This window comes from Stegodyphus dumicola, chromosome 11 (assembly GCF_044657685.1).
Source record: "Stegodyphus dumicola isolate Sdum_Otavi_A_Nest chromosome 11, ASM4465768v1".
NCBI classification, from domain to species: domain Eukaryota; kingdom Metazoa; phylum Arthropoda; class Arachnida; order Araneae; family Eresidae; genus Stegodyphus; species Stegodyphus dumicola.
Window position 1 is genome coordinate 64,681,017 of NC_140778.1, and position 22,575 is coordinate 64,703,591.

At 32.6% G+C, this 22,575-nt stretch overlaps 1 protein-coding gene across 12 annotated transcripts in view; it reads right to left on the minus strand.

Annotated features, from left to right (window-relative positions):
• LOC118202886 (MAP/microtubule affinity-regulating kinase 3) overlaps positions 1-22,575 on the minus strand; it is a 112,638-nt gene that overhangs the window by 16,083 nt on the left and 73,980 nt on the right. For 11 of the 12 annotated variants that reach the window (XM_085826770.1, XM_085826769.1, XM_085826767.1 and 8 more), the window contains exons 17-19: positions 19,444-19,627; positions 17,518-17,646; positions 5,454-5,696 (exon numbers count right to left, since the gene is read on the minus strand). In XM_085826770.1, the coding sequence (XP_085682896.1) occupies positions 5,454-5,696; positions 17,518-17,646; positions 19,444-19,627 (556 nt within the window). The remainder of the gene's footprint in view (positions 1-5,453; positions 5,697-17,517; positions 17,647-19,443; positions 19,628-22,575) is intronic. The other variant, XM_085826771.1, reaches the window with a different exon arrangement.

Below are 22,575 nucleotides of genomic sequence, written 5' to 3' on the forward strand. Positions count from 1 at the left end.
TTGTTTGGATAAAATTCATAATATTTCATATAATGATCTAAATTAATATTAAATGTTAAATGATTAAACATTGGTAGAATGTTCATGAAAAGTTCTATAAATATCTACAATACATTAAGACATTTCAGATCAAAGAAAATTCAATCAAAAAATTGTGTTGAAAATCATCACAGATGGGGGGATGGTATTTGTAAAATTTCAGTTTCATTAATTCAATAAATTTCTTTTATTGCTGGGAAATGTTTTCCTCAATAATAGCTAAAAATTAAAAACTGGGAGATTCAGTGACTGTGATAAAAAAAACCAAGATAGTTGGCAGCTATGCAAATGAATTAAGAATGTGGACTGAATACCAAACAAATATTTTACACGGGTCATCGGGTCATTTATTTGAAATCTCCTATTCAAAACAAAATTTTGAAACATGCTTTCATTCTAACTGACAAAATATATCCTTAATAGTTTATGGACTATAATATAATTTCAACTTTAAAGGCATGTTAGTTATCAGAAAGCTTTAAATAAGAATGTTTTAAAATGTTAACAGTCTTGAAAAATATAACATTAGAAAAGCAATCAAAAATATACCTGCACTATTTGCTTGTAAACTAATTCCAATATGAATAAAAAGTTATACTTGATTAGAACCAATTAACATAGAACACTTTCCAGTGAATGAAAGGTAACAATATTGGAAACCCAAAGCTTGTGTAATAAAGACCCCCCCCCCAAAAAACAATTACATAATATAGGAGATACCGAAATACCTTGAAAGCATTTCCAAAAGAGAAAGCAAAGGAAATTTCGTACAGGGGCAGTACGAAGGTATTTAAATACTAAATCTATGACAGATATGTCACATTTCACAAAATACTTTTGATATTTTAAAAGTACGCATGTCATAAAAAATAGGGCTAATTTGCCGATCAACATCATGGAATAATAACAATACAATGCGCCTTCCATGTGCTGTGTTCCTTTGTAAACAAAAATCTCAGCTTATGTACCATGTTTTTAACACTTTTCAGCATACTTACTACAAATATTTTCACATGCTGTTAGCATTTCAATGGAATTAAAATTGCATCTTTATAAACTCATCTATAAGACTATGTTGCACACATGAATAACTATGCTTGCTCTATCTCAAAAACCTTAAAACAATATGTTAAAACTTTAACAAATTCAAAATGTAACTATAAGGGATGGAACTAAATGCTCACGATTTATTAGAAATGACATGATTCATGAAATGTTCAGCATTTTTGCCTACATTAAATTCATTGTAAAACAGCTTTATAATAATGGGGAAGTCAACAGCACAATAACTCAAATTCTTGATGTCTACTATCAATAAAATAAAAAACCACCCATAGCATTCTTATGAATTTACAGCAACCAACTCACAACCAAATTACAACCTAATTTCACTCTTTCAACTCAAAAGTTAAACATCTTGAGTGGTACTTGTGTGGCTGATCACTAAGTGCAGTCATTCATTATCCTAACATTTTCTTACAGTCTATCTAGTACCATATTTTACCTACTTAATTTTTGTTCTAAATTTTCCAACTCTGATTTAATCCCCATATTCAACTTATTTTGGATCTCCCATCAAAATCATGCATGACCTTACATCGGTCTTTACCCCTTCTCTACTGCTTGTATGCTAGTAATCACACTTTTCCCAATCAATCAGGTTCCTTTAGGATTTCTGCCTCTCGCTCTCTTAAATGTTAGTTTATGTGCTATAAAAATGAAGCCTCCGCTATAAAAGGCAACCGCAATGCTATTCCCGTACCTATTTTTATGTTGAAGAGATGACGATATCATTTGACAGAAATCTGCAATGTTACCTCCAACTTATTGCTGTTATACTCCTCAAATTATTGCTATCATTCTTTAAAGATTTTATTTCATGACATGCTACTCAACATTCAAATACTCCAAGACTATACCAGCATCCAGCTCAAGAGCTTTTTTTTAAATACTTAAAGCATTCTATTCAAAAATTGAAAAATTTTGCAGTTGCTAATATTTACAAAACGAATATTTATGGCACTTGAAATATACATTCAATTCTTATTGTGTATCTCAGAGCTTTTTTAATAAAATATTCCTCACCTCCCAAAAACGGATACCACAAGATACCTGCATTAACAGACTTTTTATCCACATAACAAATCTATTTTCTATTTATGCAAATAATACCATTAGAAGCATGATTTTTTAACGGTTACTGGTATGCATAATTAACTGTTTTAAACATATAAACACCTAGAGATATTTTTAAACAGTTTTTCCTTCAGTTACTTTTATTAAAATAAATTACACCTTGAATGACAGCAGCATCGTAAGCATTTGTTTTAAGATGATTTTCATTTCCATATTTAACTTTACTTACAATTAACTAATCCAAAATATGACTTACGATGAGCAGCTTGGTTTAAAACTCTGTTTCAGCATATTATACATGAATATGTGAACAGAATTATAAGCATTTAATAATAAAGAATGTAATTTTAAATTTCGAATGAAAAAAGTGTAAATGTAATTGACCAGTATAATCTTGCAGGATACACAGTTGCAGTTTCACTCATAATTAAATCTGGATTAAAAAAAATTCACAGGGTTAAAAAATCTACTACAATGGGCAATGGTTCTTTATAAGAAGAATCTTACTGGGTTAAAGATTTCAAGATCTATATTTAAATTTATTAGGAAAGGGAGATATCATTTAATAGAGAATCGTCTTTTGCATTTATTGAGAGGAACTGGTAAGGAAATACAGTCAAAAGTCGTTAATTCAGACTCGTCAGGACTTCGGCGATTATCGATTTTTCCGGATTATAGATCATCAGTTTAAATCTCGTAAGATGGCATGCAGAAATTCTAAAATTAAAAATATGAAACCTTAATTTATGAAATAAAGAACAATTACAATCTAAAGGGTATCAAAATTTACAAAAAAAAAAAAAAAAAAAGCTTAATATTTATTTGTTTACTTTATTAAACATTTCTTTCAATGTAAGTTGTCTTAAGTTGCTTCGTTTTATGTGATAATACTTTCTCTGTAATTCTATAAACAGACACAATTTCTTGTTCAGTTACAAAGTTCCGCTGTTCAAGTCCCATTAATTGTTGTGTCAAGAATACCGACTAACTTGTAAATCGAAATTTTTTTGTTTTCACTAACCTCTCTGTCACATTCTTCGTGTCTTTACCCATTTTTTGCAGCAATTCCACTTTTTGTTTAATAGACATCGAAACACACTTTCATTTTGTACGATCCTTTGGGAGTTCCAGAATCGGAAATTCTATTTGACATAATCGAAAGTTCAAGTTTACTTTTATAAAATTGCTCTTACAGTCTGCAAAAAAAAAAATAATCCGGTTCCAATTCGAAGATTAAGGAACAACGCAATCATCAACATTAACTGAAATAGATCATTAGATAATTTTAGATTATGCCGTCCGTTATACATAAAACGCGCGTGCGAAAACGTATTCTGCGCTTACGCACACGCATATGCGCAGTGGTAAAAGGTCTTACGCGCACGCGTAAACACCTATGTGCATGTGTCAATGCGCCGCATGCGCAGAAAGTTTTTAACTTTGAGGTCCGGATTATTGATCATACCAGATTATGGGTGTTCGAATTAACGACCTTTGACTGTATAAGCGATTTCTGTAGATTTAAATTCCTCGGATAAAAACAATACAGAGTCAAACTGCTAGTATAAGCAATCCTTTTGGTCTTTTCCAATTCCCTATATATTTTTTTTATTTAATACTGCTACAATGAACCTCTAAAAGCATAAAAATCGGATATAATGAATTATTTGGTTATCGTCAACTGGAACTATTTTGTAATTTTTGTATTTTCTCCAGAATTTCTACAGGTTTTAGCAATAATAATAAAAAATAAATAAATAATAAAAAAAAGTAAAATAAAAATAAAAAAATTGCACATTTATGATGTTAGGATTCACATTGTATCCATAAAGGTAAACACATTTATATTACTTTTTCTTTTATATTCACATACACTTATTCCTCTGCTATCAACTAAGGAGATATGCAAAACAAATGTGACACTCCATTTAGAAGAAAGCAGATGCAATAAGTCTATCCATATGTATATGTGACCATTAAACCGAAGAACATGAATGGGTTCCATTATTCAAATGAAATTCTTTGACATAGTTATCAGTAGATCTATTCAAAGGTAATGTTGTAACGGAAATTTAAAAATTATCTTTAATCAAGCAAAGAAAGTACTGAAACCTACGAGTTTGAGCTACACAGTTAATTTGTCTCTTAGGGAACAAAAAAATATTTCAAAATTAAAATAACAAAAAGGGTTAAACATTTTATTCTTAAACTGTTTGTGTTTCTAAACACTTAAGAAACCCAAAGCCACTTAGAAATTATTTCATTTCTCACTAAACAGCTTCTCACAATCCTTTTTCCACATAAAAGCTAATATTTAAAATAAGCATCAACTTTTCCATTCCATCATGAAATACAAGAACTCTAAATAGGAAGCTCCTCTACTACTGCTGCCAATCAAGGGTATAAAACCAGTTTAATTCAATATCAAAAGTTTCCTAAAACAGAATACTAAATTTCTTTTTGCATGTAGAATACATATGGCTAAAGTTACAGTAAAGCAAGAAGATATAATGTAGATTTTAAAATCAAAAGTTGCACACATTACAAGCCTTCTCTTGACTATTAGACAATGTACTATTGAATTATCTATTGCTGCTCCATCAACTAAAAGACCAAAAATGAAAACCCTTCATTCATTAAAAAACAAGCCTAAAATCAAGCATTCTAATATATTATGATGCAACTAATGGCAACATTTTAGAATATATATATTTTGAAATGGCCACAGTGTAACCCGACATAATTTGAACTATACATGATATAACATGTTTAGAATATCAACAACTTTATATTCTAATTTAAAAGTTCTCAAACTAGGGTTAATATAAAATACACTCAAAATCACAGACTCATTTTGAAATTTTATCCACTTTATCTTTAAGCCAAAGGAATGTAAAAAATATGTTCCTTTAATAATACCTGCATACTGAAATACCTAAAGGTTAACTGGTAATTTAGTTTAACAAATTCCATGGCAGTTTTATTTTAAAAAATAATTTAGGAGACTTAATGGGAGACAATAAATACCCATTCAATAATGAATATTTAGGGGTTATTAAAATTTGCTTGAAATTTTTAATACATTTTGTCAATCTTATGAATATATTGTGATTTTCTACAAATTACATCTTTCTTCAAATGAGGAAGGAACTGCAAAAAGTTTGAGAAACCCTTATCTAATTTACATATTTACAAAATTACTTTAAGTTGAAAGAGATTCCAACAAAGCCAGTTAACTACACAGTAAAATAAGTATTATACTTGCGTCTTAAAATTACCTTTTACTAAATTTGAGTGAAAGCTTGCTAAAAAATGACTGTCTTCCAGCATGATTCATGGAGGACATGTCTTCGGTATTTAAAGGATGCCCGCCCTGGGGTCCATTGCATGAATAACCCTGACGTCTTTCTCGCGTCTGACCACTGTGAAACGTACTTCTGTTAGCAGTGCCTCTTGGAAATGCCCTGCTGACAGCTGGCAGTGGAGACAATGCTGCAGGCTGTTTTGCAATAGCTGCAGTGCTAAAAGGAAAAATGCAAATATATATATTTCCATTATTCATCTTTAGTAAAAGCACACATTTAATACTAGAGGTGTTGTGTAAGACAAATAGTTACTTTTCAATAAAAACAAGATAACAGGATAATCAAGTACATATAATGCAAGGAGAAAGGAGTTATACCTTCTTGCATGGAAAAGTCTAACTTTATACATAAGATGTTCAAAGAGACTCGTGATAGATAATAATAAAATACTGATATATAAAATAATGATGTTAAGTTGCTGTCTCCTATCTGTTCAACGAATTCCTATCACTAATAAGGATTCCACAGAATGGAAGGGGGGACCTTCCTCAATCTGTATCTTACCTTGATGCTGTTACAGTAACTAATGCTGTGAGTCCCTTGCCAACAGGACACCTAGTGAGCGTGCCCAAACATCATTTTAGCAGTTCAGTCTGTGCATTTACAGGGCAAACTATGTAAACTATGACTGCCAACTTTGAAATCTTAAAAACTAGGATATTTTTGCTAGAAACCAAACAGAGACCAGGAGGATTTCACATTGTGAGGTAACACCATTTCAAAGGAATATCAAACTGACTTTAATTCAGTTAGAATGCATATTCCATGTTATTCAAGTATTCATAATACAATTCTGATGTACAATAAATATTAATAAGTTATTCTAAATTACATATTTTTTGGCTAATTTAACTTTAAAATTTTCTTATACTTGGAGAGAATTCCACTTATTAAAAGAAAGATTTATTTATCAAAGTACTTTTAAATATGATGAAAATAACAATTATTGTACATAGTATTTGTGCACATAAACTTTGTCATATATCATACACTAAAATAAAATTAAATACAAACGCAAAATGATTAAACATAGTTTGAATCTTCATATAAAAATCTATAAATGCCTATGTAAAATTAATAGAATTCAGATTAAATAAATTTTAATAAGATATAAATTAAAATAAATTAACAATTACAATGAAATAAAACTTAATAAAAAATATTCTGAACCAGAAGTGGAGGAATGGAATTTGCCTAAATTAAGTTTCAATAATTCATTTCCTTAATAAGCCTAAAAATTAAAAACCAGGAAATTTGGTGATCTACCAAGAGAATGGGAGATGTGATGAAAAATTGCAAGTCTCCTGGCAGAAGATCCATATCTTTTCACCAGAAGTATTGGCAGAAGTTCCATATCTTTTCAAAGTACTTTTAAACTGTTGATTTAAAAAAAAAAAAAAAAAAAAAAAAATATGGTACAAAAAAGAAGCGTGAAAAGATACTGCATGAGTAAAATGTATTACCAAAAACCACCATGGAAAAGGAGAACATAAGGCAATAAAACTGCATCAATGTATTGTTGCCCGGTCATGGTCCCAATTGCAATATATAGAGGTGGTCATTGGCAAGATCTCCTTAAGCAGACCTGAAGGCTGGAAGTGGCATCATAATCTGCTGGCTATCTCGATGAGGTGCAAGATATACAATAAGAAAAATAGTTCTTTTTTAGTCAAACCAAAGCAATCTCGATGAGATCATCCAGATGGCATTAGAAAACCAGGGAAATTTCATCCTTGGTCATGAGGAGAGATGTTAGCGAACCCACAGCCTTGTTTTAGTAGGTTTAATGTATGTTTAAATTTAATCTTGACTTTACTCGATTTTCATTATGCCGTTAAAGAGCTGTGTGCCGAAGAAATTATAATGATGGCCCTGAAGTGTCAGCACACAGATTTTCTAAACAACCCGATTTATTAAAGAAATGGTTAAACTCGATATTGCAAGAAAATTTTACCACTTCGAAGTATTCTAGGGTAAGTTGAGAATAATTTAAAATTAAAATTTATTAAGGTATTGATTTTGTATTTAAAAGGATGGATATATTAATCCGTTGCACTCAAGTGACGCTGCTCTGATGCTCGGGAAGTTTGAATCGTTCACTTGATGTGCAATGTAACAGCGGTACAGTGTTTTGTAACTCTATCTGTTTATTTATGATGTTCAATAACATATTCTTATCTGAAGTACTTTTGTGGACCATGCTCGGCTTGCATTCTTAGCCAAAGCTTAGCTTAGTTTAGTTAGAAAAAAATAACTTTTAAGCTTTAGAAAAATTAAAGCGACATTAGCTTTTCGCTAATATAGCCAAAATCATCTCGAATTGCTGGATAGAGTTCAATTCAGAGCGAAAAAAGCCTCAAGTGCAAAGGATTACTATTAGGGAATTTCATTTCTATAGAATGCATTATGTTTAATACTGTAGAAAGTAATCATGTATGGATTAGTATAATTATGTACCTAACTAGAATTGCTAAATATTCACCTTTTTGAAATGTAATTTTTTACTTTGATTAATTGTATACCTTGAAACTTTTAAATTCATATGTATATAACAGAAAACAGAGATATTTCATTACCTCAGAACTAGAAATTTATCGAACATTTAAGTACAGCGGACTAAAATTCTTCAAAATATGATACTTCAGCATTAATGCAGCGCTGCAAGCGCATCTTCCACTGTTCGTAGCGCTTCTGGAAGGCCTCAGGCATCATGCTGCTAAGGGCTCTCGTCGAATCGCTTTCCTTTTAGGCCTGTCTTTCAAAAACTTCGGCGGGCGCATTGTAGTGGAGAATCCAATCGCCCTTGATCGCTGGGCGGACTCGATAGTGTAAAAGTCACCAGTGACAGTCTGCCCACGAGCAACAAACTCCTTGTGAATCGCTCCTTTACCCCCCCAAAAAAACAATTAACATGCACTTTATACAGGACTTGCTCATGCGAGCTTTCTTGGGCTTTGGCGAGGAAGCAGTGTGCTATTCTGAGCTTTGACGCTTCGAATCAGGATTGTACTTGTAGACAGACTGTCACAGGTGACTTTTACACTGGAGTGCTCCGCCACGTCCGCATGGTGATTGGATTTTCCATCACAACAACGCACCCGCCACCGCTGAAGTTTTGGTCAAGTTCAACGTGACAACACTGCCGCAGCCACCTTAAGCAACAACTTGGCTCCAAGTGACTTTTTCCTCCTTCCCCAAATCAAAACAGGCCTAAAGGGAAGCGATTCAACTCCATCGACACCATCCAGCAGGCTTCGACGACAGCCCTTGACAGCATGATGCCTTGCAGAAGGGCTACGAACAGTGGAAGATGTGCTGGCAGCACTGTGTTGATGCTAAAGGATCACATTTTGAAAAATTTTAATCCGCTGTACTTAAATGTCCAATAAATTTCTAGTTCTGAGGTAAGTCTTGAAACTTTTGAATCACACCCTGTAATGATGCTGGCCCATACCGTTATATTGCACCCTGGATACTGGTCTCTTTCCGTATATTTTCTGGAAAATAAGCAGTGCCACACATATGACAGATCAGTTGGTGTCTACAAGCCAAACTAAAGCTAGACTCATTTGAGAATATTATGCAAAGCCCAGTCCTATTCAGTCCAACTGCGACACTCATGACACCATGCATTAGAGTGATACAATGGTCTGTCTGAACAATGGGACACACACAACACATCTAGAGGTCATTCTCCCAAACATCTGGCTAAGTTTTTCAGGATAAACTCATTCCTCACCACCTGTGGTGTGATGCACCAGATTATTCTGTTAAGGCAATGTACCTGTCTCCTGTTGGCATCCATCAATACTATATACCAGAGGTGGAGAACATGCGGTCTCTAGCTCTTGCTTCTATTAATATTTAATTATATAGATTATGACAATCTGAAAATTAATAGAATTAAATAACATGCTGCCATCTGAACATAACATGAATTACAATGCTTCAGTGTTGCAGCTCTAGCAGATTTTCATAACCTGAAATTACTGCCAAACTTTTCAGTTTGCCAACATCCAAAAATAGAAATTCTGTTTTGTTATTATTTTTTGGCTATGGCTCATCCCTGCTTGATATACACTAAGTCTATTACTATAGCAACTGCCACCTAACAGACATTGCGACGGTGGCTATTCTGAGAGACAGTACCTACTTTTTATTTTCTGATCCTCCCACTCCCAGTATGCCCCCTGTATGTTGTGGAGCTGGCGACAAGCATGGAACGACAACAGCTGCAAGGTCGTGCAATGCACGACGGCACCGAGTCAAAAAGGCGCTGGGCAATCATAAAAACAAGCAGTGAATCTCGCTGCCTATATGAACAGGAAACTTCTTGTCTTAATTGGTCGCTGACATAAAGAGAAAAAAGTGTCAAGTACAGAAATGCAATGGAAACAAATCTCAAGAATATTGTGCAATTTGTTCCAAAGTTGTGTGCGGAAAATGCACTGGAAAAAATCTTAAAACTTATTTTTGTATCAACTGCAACGTATGTGTAATCTCTAATATTTTAAGCATTAAATAGAATTGAAACGAAATGCTTTACATATTCCATTCAGCTACTCGTATAATGATATAACTGAAACATCAGTTATTGCACTAAAGACACCGAGAAAATATGCAATAACATTTCTCATTTCTGGATTTAGAGTGAATCATCCTCCGAGTAAGTACATAAAAATATATAATTACATAAATTATCTTTTATTTTAGTTAACATTAGTTTTAATTTGTGAAACCATTTATTTGAAATCAATTCTTATATCAAATTGATGAGTTATTTGAGTAATTGTAATATGATCCAATTGATCGCCATGTACTTGAAACATTTACAGTATTTAAAAAGTGAATAAATTATCATGTGATATTAAATATAAATTATGAAATACATATAAAGTATATATTTGTGCCAATATATGGCATTAAAAATTGTTTTACCGTTGTTATTCCAGTACTTTCATTGAAGGGTCAAAATTATCCTTTATTGCCGTTCCAGTAGGTAAGATTTTCTCGCTGTTCTAGTGTTAAAATCAGTCTCCACAGGAGTCATCACTGGCGATGGCAGTTTCAGCCTCGACAGGGACCGGATGTTTGTCTGTTCCGTTGGTTGTGGTGGAGCTATATAGTCACATAGTCATGGTTGTTTGGGACAAAATATCCCGTCAATGGAGTTGGCGAATTCAGTGAGCCTTTAAACTGCTTGAGGTTTCCAGTGGGTGCCTGGAGCCTCAAAACTGCATTTCATATCCTTCCTTTTTTTCCCCTGGGGGTGGTATACCATGATGTAGTGTTAGCAGGCCGGATTAGTGGTCCGGTCTATCTGACATTGTTTAAGCGACTTTGTTCTGCTGTCCCTGGTTGGGGTCCCTGTTGATGGCAGATGTTTTTACCATCCCTCCGGAATGGGAACGTGGAATGCGAGTTGCCGAGTGTTCCTGTTGACTCAGCTTTTCGGCTCGGCCGATATGTTAGCGGCTACTTGGATCGTCTTTAAGGATAAGGCAGCCTCGAGCTTCTTCCTCCTAGCACACTATCTGACTTGACTGAAAGTTATGACTAGGGCAAGAGTTTGTCTATGGTGTTCTGTCTTATTTCAACGTGAAAATACTTGATGACAATGCGTATGTAAAGGTAAAAGCATTCAACAAATTGCTTAATTCTTATTTTGTGTCTACTATCGCAAATGTAGTAATTTGTGTAACATTTATCTTTTTTGCGATTGCTTGTTATTGTTTTTCTACATAAAATAAAGGTAAGTGCAGTTACATATTATATTAAACCACAAGCGCGCGCAGTGGGTCCAAATAATCTGATTCAGGGGGTTTTGAAGAAAAAATTTTAAATCTTCAGAAAATGTGTTACATCTGTGCCAATAGTAAATTTTAGGATCAAACATGAAATATATGCTTATTAAAATTTTTTAATTTCTGCAAATGCTTTAATGAAATAAAATTTCTTAAAGGAATAAAAATTTATATTATATATTAAAAATACTTTATCTGTGTCGATTCTTTATTAGCTCTGTTGTTTACGCAGCATTGATTCTTTATTTGCACTAAAGACACCGAGAAAATATGCAATAACAAATGTTAGCAGTATTTGGTAGAAAGTGGTACAACCACATACAAATATATTTCACATTCTGCACAGCACGTTTTTGTTTTTGTGTGCGTTTTTGCTGGGCAAAATCTTTAATTTTTTTTTTTTTTTTCCGTTCCCGATAGTTTTTTCCCAATAAAGCAATTTATGTCATTCTTACTTTAGTTTTCATAATCATTATGATATAAGCTAAACATTCCTGATCACTTTGGTCCTCATTTTCTTGAATATATTTATTTCACGCCAGTTAACGCATCTAAGAACCTTTAAAATTGTAGAAAATTATTTTTAAAGTAATTATGCTCAAATTGTCGCATTTCTGAAATAAAAAGTTAACCTAAGTTTAATATGTAACTGCAGTTACCTTTTTTTATGTAGAATAACAATAACAACAAGCAATTACCAAAACAAAAACCTATAAAAAGATAAATGTTGCACAAATTACTACGATTGCAATAAACACAAAATAAGGACTAAGCAATATGGAATAAGCATCGGCATTAAGTACTCTTGTTTACATATATTTACATGATCAGTTCAACTTATGTCAAAAACTGCAAAAAGCATTAACTGATAAAAATCAAAGCGATATATATAGTATGAATCAAATGCATGAATTGGAACTTTTGCAGGAAATATAGTAGTATCTCCAGCTGAAACTACACTATATCGTTGTCAACAACATAGCGGTGTGCAGAAAACAATTTTGGATATATCCCTAGAGCATTTTCTGTGCCTTATTGTAATCATGCCCTGTTGTAATCACAGTTTGAACCTTGTCTTAAACTACGCTGTGAACAACAATTTATTCAGTGCAAATATATTAGATATGTATATTGTTTTTAATTTTAAGGTAATAAATGCGTTTAGTATATTATTTCGCTTTGCTTGCAGAGTTACGTTTTTATAACATGTTGTTGACTAATGCTCACTTGTCTGACCTATAGTCAGCTTAAGCCCACGAAATTCCTCGTGGCAAGGAGCACAAGGTATGCCTGTAATTTGCAACAGCCTTGAGCACCTTACAGGTGACAGTGCGATTTAGCTCAGTTTCATCCCCAATTTTGAATGAAAACACCCTGGGAAAGGGTTCCGAGCGTCTCCCACCACTCTTCCCCTACCACCAACCTTTCGAGGAGTTTCGTCTCGCATATTTAGAGTTCCCCCATGCTGCACGGATACTATAGATTTACAAACATCCATGTCTTTTGCGGGATTTGAACCTGGGCTCTTGGGCACAGCAGTCTGTAATGCTAACCACTATACCAGTTAGGTGGCTTTTTATTACATAAATGTATAAATCATTCTTCAATAAATTCGAGTGTGGGTTTTAAGCACAAAGTGTTTGCATATTTAGACAAAAGATAAAATGTAATTCTTTTGGTTTTTCATATTATTATGTTAATAATGCTTCATTTTAAATATTAACACTAGAATGGCGGTAGGGGTCATTTTGACCCCTGAACGCTTTTGACCGTTGATTACTCTTGTTTTATTGGAAGAAATCATTTGGAATTTTTTGACTTTTCCTAAATAGATAACAAATATTTGTTAAAAATATTTCAGCATTCCAGCTCTTTTAATTTTTGAAATATTGGCATTTATTCCTAGAATGGCGGACATTTTGACCCCTTTACTTTTATCCCTCTTTCTGTTCGAGGCATTGTCAAATAACCGATGAAAAACATTCACTGATAAGGAATTTTCGATTGCATTCCACCAGAGGGATAAAAATCTGGGTGGTCTCATTACATTGTAATGTCTACATAAATTGATGTTTCCTTTGTTTGCAATTATCTATTCGTTTGAAGAAAATACTGCAAGGAAGGTAGATGCATGATTTTTCATGTTTACATTTCTTTTCAGAAATAGTTTATTTTACAGATGTATTTTCCCCGTTTGTTAGTTCAGCTTACTTATTGCTGTTAGGACAGAAGTTTTCTTGGCAATCCCAAATCAATATTTCAGTACATATGAATTCTGCCGTCATGTTCATTATCACCTTTCCTTTACGCTAAGAATCATATGCTAAAATATATTCCCTATCGTTTTCTGACAGTCTGATATTTTTAAACTTTTACAAAATATGTCTAATAAGAGGGAAAGAGATCTTATGGATGAAGAAATTTTAAAATTGTTACAGGAGCTATCTGAAAATGAGTCTGACGAAGGTGAAATTGATAATTTTTCTGTAGAAACTGAAGATGAATTCCAGACACAAACCATTAGTGAATCCGAGGACAGCGAAGAAAACTAAGAAGTCAGTGCAAATAAACGGGCAAAAACGGATCAGGGTATTTGCAAAACTGTTTTTACAGCTCTTGGTAACACTTTATGGAATAAAATTAATTTCAAAAATTCAGTCTGCAGCTCGTGCTTATAATGTTCTAAAAGAAACAGCAAGACCAACATCTTTTTCAAAGAGTCGTGTTTCTGAGGACAAAGTATCAAGTGCTTTCAAGCTTTTTATTGATGATGATGTCTTGTTGCATATAGAGAAATGTACAGAATCTGAAGCTCATCGGCAACTTGGAAATAAAGACGGGAAGTTATCTCTGGCCGAGTTAGATGCTTTTGTTGCTATATTGTATGTTTGAGGAGTAACAGGAGCAAAGGGCTTAGATTTATATTCCTTGTGGTCCGAAGCATGGGGAATACCATTTTTCAAAGAAACTATATCAAGAGATAGATTCAAAGAAATAAAACGATTTTTAAGGTTTGATGAAAAGACAACAAGATCTACTCGCTTACAGACTCATAAATTCGCTCTTGCATCCGACATGTGGAACACATTTACTGAAAACTGCAGAACGTGCTACCGACCAGGACAAAATATCACAGTTGATAAACAATTATTCCCACCTAAAGCTAGGTGTAGATTTACACAATATATGCCTAATAAACCTAACAAATTTGGAATAAAATTTTGGTTATCTGTGGACGATGATACTAAATACCTCTTGAATGGATTTCCTTATCTAGGAAAAGATGAAACCGCAAATCCTCAATTATGTTTGTCTGAAAATGTTGTCATAAAAGTAACGGAGCCACATCTAAACAAAGAGAGGAATATTACCACGGATAATTATTTTACTAGCATTAAATTAGCAGAAATGCTAAAATAAAAAAAATACAACTATGGTCGGCACAATGAAAAAAGAATAGAAGAACCAAAACTACTTATCAGAAATTAGTAAATGATGTAATTGTTTATTAAAAATATTAAAGATTAATGTTATAATAAGTTATTAGGTATATGTGAATATAAAAATTTGATACTGTAAATTTTTATTTTAAAAAAGTACTTAATTTTTTTTGCATTATTTTTTGTATAATGCAATAAGGTGATAAAACTATAATTTCACAAAAGTGGCATTTATAGGTATATACCATGACGCATACTGTCATCAGCCAGCTATCATACATACATTATGCCCTCAATAATTCATACAGAAATATATTATTGAAGATAAGATGAGGTTACACTCCTGCTTACAACATTTTTTTGCATCACTATGAACATGCTGAAGGTGAAAATGAAGTCAAAAGACCTCTCTAAGAGAGTTAAATATTCAAAAATCCTATTTTATGCATTATAGGGAGGTATTAGGAGACACGAGAATGCCGACAGGCAACACTGTGTTTGAAATCTATCAGATTAGAATACTTTTGCCTTGATTAAATACTGATTCAGGATAGAACTATCTATTCAAAATCTTTCATGCATTTCAAGCTTTCATCTGTCACGTTACATATTCACTACTTCTGTTAGCATTAGCCACAAATTTATGTATTAAAATTATACATGCTAAACTCATCACAAACATCCTTCTTACTTCAGCTACTGAGAAACTAAGAAATCTTTCCAATTTGATTTACTACCAGTGATCTCATTTTTAAAAAATTGTGCTGACACCATGCTATTTCAAAAACCCTTATCTGTTCCTAGAGTACACAAAAAGACGGCTGCCTTAAGTCTTACTAATGCATGCAGCAAATGGCATACGCATATTCATTCTGATCAATAATATTCTCTAATATTCTTCTTGTATAGCAGGTCGATTTTGGGTAGACTATTTTGGGTAGAAATAAGAGAATTATTATAGTTCGACTGTCTGAAGCACAACTCTGGTTGGCATTCTGCCAAAACACACAAGACTCGTCCAAAAGGGGCGGTATTACTTGTTGAGACGTGCAAGTCTTTTCTTCTCCGGAAAGAGCTACGCTGGAGGGAAAGAAAGTTCCCATCCTTCCACCCTCTTCTGAGAATAATTCAGTCCGAATGGCGCATGTGTGTTTGCGCTCATGGTCGCGGATGAGGCGTTCGAACTATACATACTGTTAGTTCCCTGAGCACTCTATATATACAGTTTCCTGGGCACTGTATATAATACCTAGCCATTCTATAGAATGACAAATGCTCTTTAGACTAAGTAGGGGGAGCAAAGGCTATGATAAGGCTATTATTTAAAAAACATTCATTCCTTTAAAATACAAATATTATTTTGAAAAATTAATGAAAGACTGCCATTAAAAAACTGTTCTTTGAAATATGTTAAAAAAGATAGTGAGGTGATCTTCATACCGCATAATAAATTTGTATTTTCTATCTAGCTGATATTGGGAATCGGTAAGATCTACTCGACAACAAAAGTTAATTCAGAAACAATTTTAAGTTTCACATCAGAGCCCTTGTTAATACATTTTTGCTTTTTCAGGCAGGGCTCACAAAGGTGGTTGTTACAGTTCAATATCATTACGTGTAACGCTTTTGTAACTGGTTAAAAGTTCTTCTCGACATTCTGTCACGTCGTTCCTGTGCAGTTCTCAAATGAGTTTTAATGAAATAAGGAAAATAATTCAGCATCCATGACGTAATACTGTAGTAACACTATCTTTAACAGGGTAAATGAATGCACTTTTGTTTTGCACAAACATCTCATCCTAGCGATTCAGCAGCCAGTAGTCCTGTGGTTTCTACTTAGTCATTTTGGCTTTTTTACATCATTTACTAATTTCTATTTATAAGTAATTTATAAGTAGTTTTGGTTCTTCGAAATGAATCGAAAATATGTTTCATACTTTGCCGGTTTGTCAGGAAATGTGCGAAATATGAATCGTTTCATACATTGCCGGCTAGCTTTAGGTATTATATACAATGCCTAGGCATTCTATAGAATGTTGGATTTCACACTTTGCCGGTAACATATACAACAAAACATTAATTAACAGCAACTTGTTACCCTTTAATGGATTACAGAGCAGCCAACCTGATAAACAAAAGAATCTAATAATAAAAGATAGCTGATAAATATATATTTTTTAGTTTGCCTTATGATGAAAATTAAACTTTAAAAATTAATTATTATTAAGAATAGAAAAAAGGTTTTTAGGAATTTTCTTTAGCAGGATCAATAACGTTTGTAAACATGCATGCTTTAATCAAAACTTCAAGGTTCATAAACATTATCAAGCATGTTTCAGGCATCACATTTTACACAAGCACCATTTTCTTTGCATTTATTAACACTCAATAAAATTAGAGTTCAGCATGGGTTTAAGAAATGTATCTGCATATAAATTTTGCAAAGCATGTAAAATATCACATGCAGATTTCAAGAGCATATTAGCATAAATTGGTTTCATACATGCTTGAAGATAGAATGAAAATCAAAGTCCACGCAATTTCAAGCTTTGCACTGTTTTATCATAAGAAAAGTTAAAGAATTACATATGAATATATATTTTTTAATATTTAAAGGTCACAGTTTGTACCATGATAAAACTCAGACCGTTAAAGAAATACTGAACTGCCATAACAATAAGCCCATGCAGAGCTCTAATATAAATACTGTAGCAGACTAGAAATGCACACTACCTTGGTCTAAGTGGATCTGATGAATCAAATGATGAAAGCTCCGGTCGGCCAGTGCATGAAACAGAGGCCGACTTTGTATGTCCCTTAGGTCTAGGAACAGGAGTTCTATCTCCAAGTAATGGGATGTTACTGTGAGAGAGTTAATGGGGTTAATAGTTTTCATGCAAACTGATAAGGTAACATAAAATAGCTGATGTTAGCAAGGTTATGTATTATTAAAGGCATGAAAAAAGCTTTTTTGATATTAATAAGAATTCAGCTTAAAATATCTGCAAAGGATACAAAACACAAAAATAAATCATTTCCAGCTAATTATTGCAAGCATATTAATAAGCAGCTTATGCAAAAGCATAGAAATTGACCAAAATTACTTAAAAAATAAAAATTCATTTAAAGACTGAATTATGCAATTTTTATTGGGTTGAAAATTGAATTACTGAGTACTAATAAATCATTTTTTACTTCTAGCTTCCCAATCTCTAAGCATCAACATGTAAACAACCAAATTTCTCAAACATGATTCAATTAAAAAAGCATGCGTATTATTTTTAGCAAAGTAATCAACAATAACTGTCTCTCCACTGTTTATATACTGAAATTTGACTATCCTTGATTTGCCAAGTTACTTTGAGATGAGAAAACTATCATGTGGTGATTAGCTGCAGTACAGTCAATGCCCTCAAATGCTTAAATACATGATTATCCCCAGCATAAGAAGCGAATACCTCTAGTTTTCACTGCAAAGCATATTTTCCTCCTTCCCAATCAAAACGATTGCTAGCAATCAGGTACTTAAAAAAAAAAAATTAACTACAGGAATTTTCCGCTCCGGGAAGTTCCATTAGAGAACAAAATTGCTCCTCTTTTATTAGGAGAATAGTGTCACATGTGTACATATTATTTCTGTTTCATTCCATTTGTAGCAGTCCCCAGGGATAAATGTGATGCTTTGGAAGTTAATTAGGTAACAACACCATAGTGTACGGAATTTAACACAACAGATTTCCTACTCTGCAAAGAGCACAAATGCAGCATCAGGCATGGACACTTACTACATTTGAACCAGACAGCAAAATTTTTCAGCCTGGTTTTTCTTGGGATTCTTTTGTCTTCCATTGCAAAATGAGCTAGCATTAAGGGGTTAAGTACTTTTTCACTACAAAAATTGCTAAAAGCTTTATATGATAATAGCAGCTTTTTTCCCTCCACATCGTATTTCTAGACAGTTGATAATCATTTTACACATGAATTCGATTATGACAGAAAGCATAATTGATTACTAAATATTGTTCCAAAGCAAAAAGTCAAATAATCTACCACCAAGAAAAAGTTCAGTAAAGTATTTAAGTATTTCTCATTCTAATGCTAAAAACATCCATTGAATTAGTTAGCAATACATACACTGCATAATGTCACAAAAACAATTACATCAGAAATCTATACAAAAATTATGCACAGATATAATTAACATTACACCTTTCAATTTTTAGTGAGCTACTGCAAGTGCGGTAATGAAATTATTTCAACTGGTAATATAAACAAGATTTAGCTACTTCCTGAAAGAACAAGTATTTTTAAAATTTGGGCTCGTTTTAATATGGGTAAACAGCGCAAAATTGTGTTTCAATTGGCCTCAGTCTCAAATAACAGTTAAATTAAAAATATAAAGAGACAGAAAGCTATATCTATTAAAAAAAGACATAGCTTTATACTTTAATTATTCTTATCACCGCATTTTGCATCCTATTAGAACATATGTATTACAAGTTATACATATAAAAATGTATTAAAAATACACACAGCTTTCTACTTTAATTATTCTTATCATTGCATTTAGCAATCTCCCGTGAAACATGCAGATCATGACATCAGCTTCCAAAAGCTCATGCTCAGACAAGTGCGATGAGGACACATGGCAAGACTTACCTATTTGAAGTTTCCTGGCTATCAGATTTGTCAGATGATAAAGTCTTATTTTCACTATAATTGTAAGTATTTCGTCGAGGAATACCACTGTAGTTTGATTTAGCACTAGCAGATGGAGTATGAGCTTTGCGGGTGGTGGATGCTATTACTTTGGAAGGGCTGCTACCCCCAGATGGAACTGAACCTAAAAATTAAAAAAAAAAAAAAAATTACAAACATTAAAATTTTAGCACAAAGAAAACAACATTAACAAAGGACCTATTTTAAACTTCTCAAAAGCTTCTTTTTACAATAGTGGAATAGTAACCAATTCATCGTAATCTACAAATGCAAATAAATAATCAAAACACCCTCTTTCCTTTTGATGAAAAAAGGAAACACTGTGATACTTCTTAAAAATAAACAAGATGCATAATTTAATACTGAAACATATGATCTGCTTTTGATAGACGTTCGTAACTCACAGGATATTAGCGCTGGGAGATAGAATTCATGGGAAATGAACAGCTTTACCACATGAGATGCACATGCAAAACACTCATGTTTTAATTTTCATTATGCTTCTGTAGGGGGCTAAGCTGCTCGCAGATATGCTAAAGAAGTCCTCGATTTACCCTCGAAGATACAAGAATACAAGAAGGGGACCCTAGGGTCAAGTGAACAAATATGCACGTTTCACATGAGGATTAACATGCTTCATTATTACATAAGAACTTTATAACAGAGTACGTGTGATACCACTGAAGGACACATCCTAGCCAGCAGTGGTAGACATCTCAACTGCTAGACCGGAATACCCCTCCCCCACAATGTCAGAAAGTAACAGAGGACTGCATGCCAAGCCAGGACACAAGAGAAAACGAATGCAGCTCTCCAACAAAGAAATCAAAAGAGCACTTGAATGTAACCATTACTACTTGCTTTGGAATCATTGTTTTAATCCTTAACCTTACTTTTCAAGTGTGCAAGGAAAAATTATCTATTTTTTACTTCCTTGTACAAAGTAAAGGAAGTATTGTAATCATGAAAACTTACAGGTACTATATTTCAACCAAAATATCCATTTTGATCCCTATTGAATGAAATTTAATGATGTTTTTGCATCACATCTGTACATAAGGACAGAATAAAGGACTCTTTTTCCAAAACGAATTACAAAACTAACTTAAAATGGATTCAGATGAGATTTTTTTGTAGCATCTGCATGTACATACCTTGCTTAACTCAAAAATGAATAGCCTCAGAATGTTGAAATTTCGTACATAAGACTGCTATAGCATAGTTGTGCACCTCCCTTTTCAGTAGTAATTGGCCACACCACAAGTATATAAACATATATACCCACTCTGTTACTCAGCTCCACGAGCCTTTTTTTTAATTATTATTATTATTATTATTATTATTATTATTATTAATTCTTATATGTTGGTAAATTGTGTATTTTTTACTTTAAAAATGATTGAATTATGTTGTTTTTATCTTCCAGTTAATGTCTTTAGTTAACCTGCATGTTATAGTTCTAGAATTATCAACAATTTTAGAAGTTGTTTAAGTACGGCTAAAACCAATTTTTTTAACCACAGCAGCCATATTTGTTTACATTTGAAACGTAACAGAATAGTGGATTTGTTGCCAATCTAAAACTAAGATTTGCAACAACAAAGTAACTTCTCCTTTTATTATTAAAAATTAAATCATGCTTAATCCATGCTGGAATTATCATTTAAGTTATTAAATTATCTCCTTAACTCAGCATAGTGTCCACAGCAAAAGTAAGTCACTTTCTACACCTTCAGTGTCTTTTTGCTGAATGAGACCAAAAGTAAACTTTCAGTTTTGTGCACCGAAAGATCTGCCTTCTTGCCCGCTGGCCGAATTACTTGTTTCTGCGTAGAAACTGTAATTTTAATTGTAAAAACTGTTTTATTTTTAATTAACTGTATTTAGTCTTATGTTTTTCTATATCTTTCAATTTTTAATATATATATTTTGAGTTTTTATGCATTTTTGCCTTCATACGAAGTGAGAACTGAATTAATTGAATGAGAAATATATGTCTAATGAAATTCGAGTTTAAATGAAATGCAGGAAAAAAATGAGTATAATTTAATATTCTATACAAGGAAGTCATGTGGTGTACACATCAGACTTTTTATACAATACAATACAAAAGATTCTACACATATATACATTTTTATGATGCAAAACAAATGGTAAAGAATTATTCCACCTTTTTTTCTTTTTTTCCTTCTGGTTAAGAATAAACATAAAAAATAATTTTGAAATAATTCCAAATTTTAATAATCATATATTGAATGCTCTACTATTACGAGAAAATGTGAAGGAAATTATCAGAAAGAAATAAAATACGAGAAATACACGAAAATTTCAGTTCAAATTACACACACCATGGCAAACCTTGAAACATGACACTAAACGTACATTAAAATGTGAGCAAACGCAGTATGTTTCGTTAAGATTTTTAAACAATTCATATATTATCATCACAAAAAAATCTAATTTGATCACCATATGACTTCCTTGTATGGCATATTAAATTATACTAAATTATACACATTTTTTCCCTGCATTACGTTTAAACTTATTCCATTAGAGATATACTTCTCATTAAATTCATTCAGCTCTCACTTCATGGCAAAGCAACTCAAAACATTTTCATTAAAAATTGTAAAATACAAAAAACATAAAACACCAAACACAGTTAAAACATTAATTTTTTTTAACAATTAAAATTATTCTATGCAAAAACAAATAATTCAGCTAGTGGGCAAAATGAAAACTTACTTTCGGTCCCGCTTAGCAAAAAGACATTGAAGGTGCAGAAACTGAAATGAGTATTTTACCAAGTTTCAAATGTAAATATAAATGGCCGCTCCTTAGTGAGAAAAGTGAAGTGAAGTGAAAGCTGAATGAATTGCCACTTAAACTTTTAAATTGTTTGTAATTCTACAACTATTGCATGCAGATTAACTAAACCTTAACAGGAACATAAAAACCATATAATTTAATGACCTTTTGAAGCAAAAAATGCATAACTTACCAAAATATAATAACAAAAAGCTGAACTCGCGGAGCTAAGTAACAAAGTGGGAATATATATATATACGTATG